The sequence below is a fragment of the Etheostoma spectabile genome, chromosome 7 (genome assembly GCF_008692095.1).
Source record: "Etheostoma spectabile isolate EspeVRDwgs_2016 chromosome 7, UIUC_Espe_1.0, whole genome shotgun sequence".
In the NCBI taxonomy this organism is placed as follows: domain Eukaryota; kingdom Metazoa; phylum Chordata; class Actinopteri; order Perciformes; family Percidae; genus Etheostoma; species Etheostoma spectabile.
Genome location: NC_045739.1, coordinates 16299821 through 16303390, shown reverse-complemented (window position 1 = coordinate 16303390; position 3570 = coordinate 16299821). Strand labels below are relative to the sequence as shown.

General features: G+C 41.4%; 1 protein-coding gene across 2 annotated transcripts in view; it reads left to right on the top strand.

Annotated features, from left to right (window-relative positions):
- impdh2 (IMP (inosine 5'-monophosphate) dehydrogenase 2) overlaps nucleotides 1-3570 on the top strand; it is a 23107-nt gene that overhangs the window by 3473 nt on the left and 16064 nt on the right. For both annotated transcript variants that reach the window (XM_032520965.1, XM_032520966.1), the window contains exons 3-8: nucleotides 198-299; nucleotides 423-497; nucleotides 969-1175; nucleotides 2037-2124; nucleotides 2266-2465; nucleotides 2921-3011. In XM_032520965.1, coding sequence (XP_032376856.1) covers nucleotides 198-299; nucleotides 423-497; nucleotides 969-1175; nucleotides 2037-2124; nucleotides 2266-2465; nucleotides 2921-3011 — 763 coding nt within the window. The remainder of the gene's footprint in view (nucleotides 1-197; nucleotides 300-422; nucleotides 498-968; nucleotides 1176-2036; nucleotides 2125-2265; nucleotides 2466-2920; nucleotides 3012-3570) is intronic.

Below are 3570 nucleotides of genomic sequence, written 5' to 3'. Positions count from 1 at the left end.
TCCCCACTGGGGATCAATAAACAGTATTTATTATCATTATTATTAGTATACATGTAGTATTCTAAAGTAAACATCTTAAAGTTTCCAACCTTTGAGATGTTTGACTCTAACGTAACAAATTTGACTTTGAATAATGATCATGGAGTAGTCTCAAGTGTCCATGTGTACCTAATATCGCCCTGATGTGTTTTGCCCAGGACCTGACCTCAGCGCTCACCAAACAAATCACCATGAAAACTCCCTTGGTCTCCTCTCCCATGGATACCGTCTCAGAGGCCAACATGGCCATCGCTATGGCAGTAAGTACCACACACAAACGCACGATTTCCTTGGATTGTTAGATTGTTTATATTTCCTGCTGCTGTCATGTTACCACGCTGCCATGCTCACTCACACACACCTGATGTATTGTCTCCTCCCAGTTAACGGGTGGCATCGGCTTCATCCACCACAACTGCACTCCAGAGTTCCAGGCCAATGAAGTTCGCAAAGTCAAGGTAGTGATGATGACTATCTGTACGCTTTTATTTTTTCTTTACACTTCATCCTTTTTTCCCATCTTGTCTCTTCTTTTACTGAAAGTTTCTTGCTCTCACATGATCATTTTCTTTCCCTTTCTCTTGGTTGTTTTCAGGTTTGTCTTTTTCTGTCATCTAATGCTTGCTTCTCTTTCTCTTTTTCTATTTTTTATTTGCTGTTCTCAGTTTGAAAGCTGTAAAAGTATGTCATTTCCCTGCATCCCTTGCTCCTCTGCTCTCGAGTATTTGCAGTGAAGCGCTCGCATATTCTTTATCCAGCCTCCTTATTGAATTCCTTACACCCTTTCCCCGGCTGTTACTCTCCCTTTCTTTCCCATGCTGGCTCTTAAATCCACTTCCTTTTTTTTTTTTTAACACCATCCTTCTCCTGCCCCTCTTTTTTTATTCCACACCCCTCCTTTTCCTCACCTCCTTCCTTCCTCCCCCTAGCGTTATGAGCAGGGCTTCATCACAGACCCTGTGGTGATGAGCCCCAACGAGCGTGTTCGGGACGTGTTCCAGGCCAAGGCTCGCCATGGCTTCTGTGGAATCCCCATCACAGACAACGGCAAAATGGGCGGCAAGCTGGTGGGCATCATCTCTTCCAGAGACATCGACTTCCTGAAGGAGGAGGATCACAACCTGCCACTGAGCGAGGTGAGTGCATTAGTCATTACTAACTCAAAGTACCATGGTGTTGGATGTGTTTGGAGGTAATGAATCAAGATTGTATGATTCATATTGAAATTCTAATGGGAATCAGTAGACTTAATCAATAGCTATGAATTTCAGTTGGAGCCTGAGCCATAGCGAATGTTTGTGACTGCAATAGGGATGTTTTACTGCTGAGTAATAACATCTTTCACTAGAAAGTATTTTGAATAGCTAAAAATAACACAAAATATAACCGTATATTAAAATGCAAACAATAATACAATGGTAGCATAGACATACTAAATGCATGCAGTGGGTCTTATTAGCCACACTCAATTTCAAATAATTCAGTGAAGAACTGTAACGATTAGTCAAATAATCAAGTAGTTCTAAGTATGAAAGGATCTGACTGAACATTTATCTGCAACTATTTTGACCATAAATAACAGATATTTTGCTTTCAGCTTATCAAATGTTAACAAACCTGATTTTATGCTTTTCTTTTGGTCACATGTGAGAGTAAACTGAATAACCTTTTTTAAAATTTAGGACATGTAATTGACTAAATCAAGCGTAATTAATACCATCTAGGGCTGTGAGAAATAGTATAGGACATTAACTATTTTCATTTGTGCCAGAAAGTTTTTATTTTGTTATCGAGTCCAGGGTTTACAAAGATGCATTAACAAAGCCTAAATTCCTGTACAGATGTTTTTTTGTTTTTAGATATATTAGTTTTTCAATGTTAAAGTGTCACATTTTACTACCCCTAGAAATATTAAAAGTTTATACACTCTCTGAAACATTTGCAATGAGTGTTGATGCTTCCTTTTACTTATGTCCTGTGTGTCACCGCGTCGACAGGTGATGACAAAGCAAGAGGATCTCGTGGTTGCCCCTGCTGGAGTGACGCTGAAAGAAGCCAATGAAATCCTCCAGAGGAGTAAGAAAGGTGCGGAGGACATTAAATGTATTAATGATTTGCATGATTTTTACGTGATCAATCCAGTGAAAAATATGGCATTAAACGGATTAACTTGAATCCAGGTGTGAACTTCTGTACATGTCTTACCTCTCTGATTCCCTACTGCAGGTAAGCTGCCTATAGTGAATGAAGAGGGTTCCCTGGTGTCCATCATCGCCCGCACAGACCTGAAGAAGAACAGAGACTTCCCTCTGGCCTCCAAAGACTCGCGCAAACAGCTGCTGTGTGGCGCCGCCATCGGCACCCACAATGACGACAAGTACCGACTGGATCTGCTGGTGCAGAGCGGGGTGGATGTAGTGGTACTGGTAAGGAGGACTTCAGTACAGGTTTTAGAGGTGGAGACTTTTGTTTTCCATAGTGGGCCCTTTTCTACTGGTATCAGTTTCGGACTTTATGGTGCAGGTCAGAGCGCTTTATTACTGAGGAATTGGTACTGGCACTTTTGGTGGAGAACAGTCTAGAAGTAAGCTCATTTACACATTTATAATGGGTTTACTGGGTTTACTGTGGTACTCCAGTGCACAACAGACAAAATCTATGAAGCAGACTGCAAAGTTTATCTTGTTGATTTAAGATACAGATGTGGGATGAAAACTTTGATCTCTCAACTGTGGGAGCACATTTTATAATGTGCAGTTGATTTGCTCTGGATGAACTTAATTTGACTTTAGGCTGTAATTTAAAAACATGTTATGTGTACCGATTCAAAGTAATGATGCTCTGTAAATAACAATGTCATGTGTTCCATCTGTACCTCCAGGACTCATCTCAGGGCAACTCGATCTTCCAGATCAACATGATCAAATATATTAAAGAAAAGCATCCAAGCCTACAGGTCATCGGAGGCAATGGTAACTACTCTTTTCTTTACTTACTAACCCAAAAAATTATATTTCATTGATCTCAGCTGATGTTAGAGAGAGCACACATTGACACATTGATTTATGATACTTGCGTAGGATGAGTGTACGACGATTTATTTATCAATTTGAACGTGAGCATAGGCTGCGAAAAAATCTCACGTCTGGTCTGACCTCATGTACGCAAGTTTTCAAGTCAGTGTGGACTTGCGGTGCAGCATGTTACAGGAGAAGGAGAAGTCATTAGTTGATCACTTATCGACAATGGCAGATCTGGCTCTTTTAGAAGACCTATGAGCCGAGCAACAGTGCAAATGTAGCCTACACACACGAGCCACGGTGGAGGGGGGGCAATGGGGACCCTACTATAAACGCCAGAAAAGGTCTGCAACATTGTTTTAGCCTGTAAGGTTCTGCACAACATTGCACAGGAAAAAAGGATGCCATAAATGTGACGGAGCCAGCTGACCCGATGCCCAGAGAGCTGTGTCCAGCACAACCCCAACTGGGGGCTATACAAAGGAGACAGGATATTACTCCTCGCTTTCAA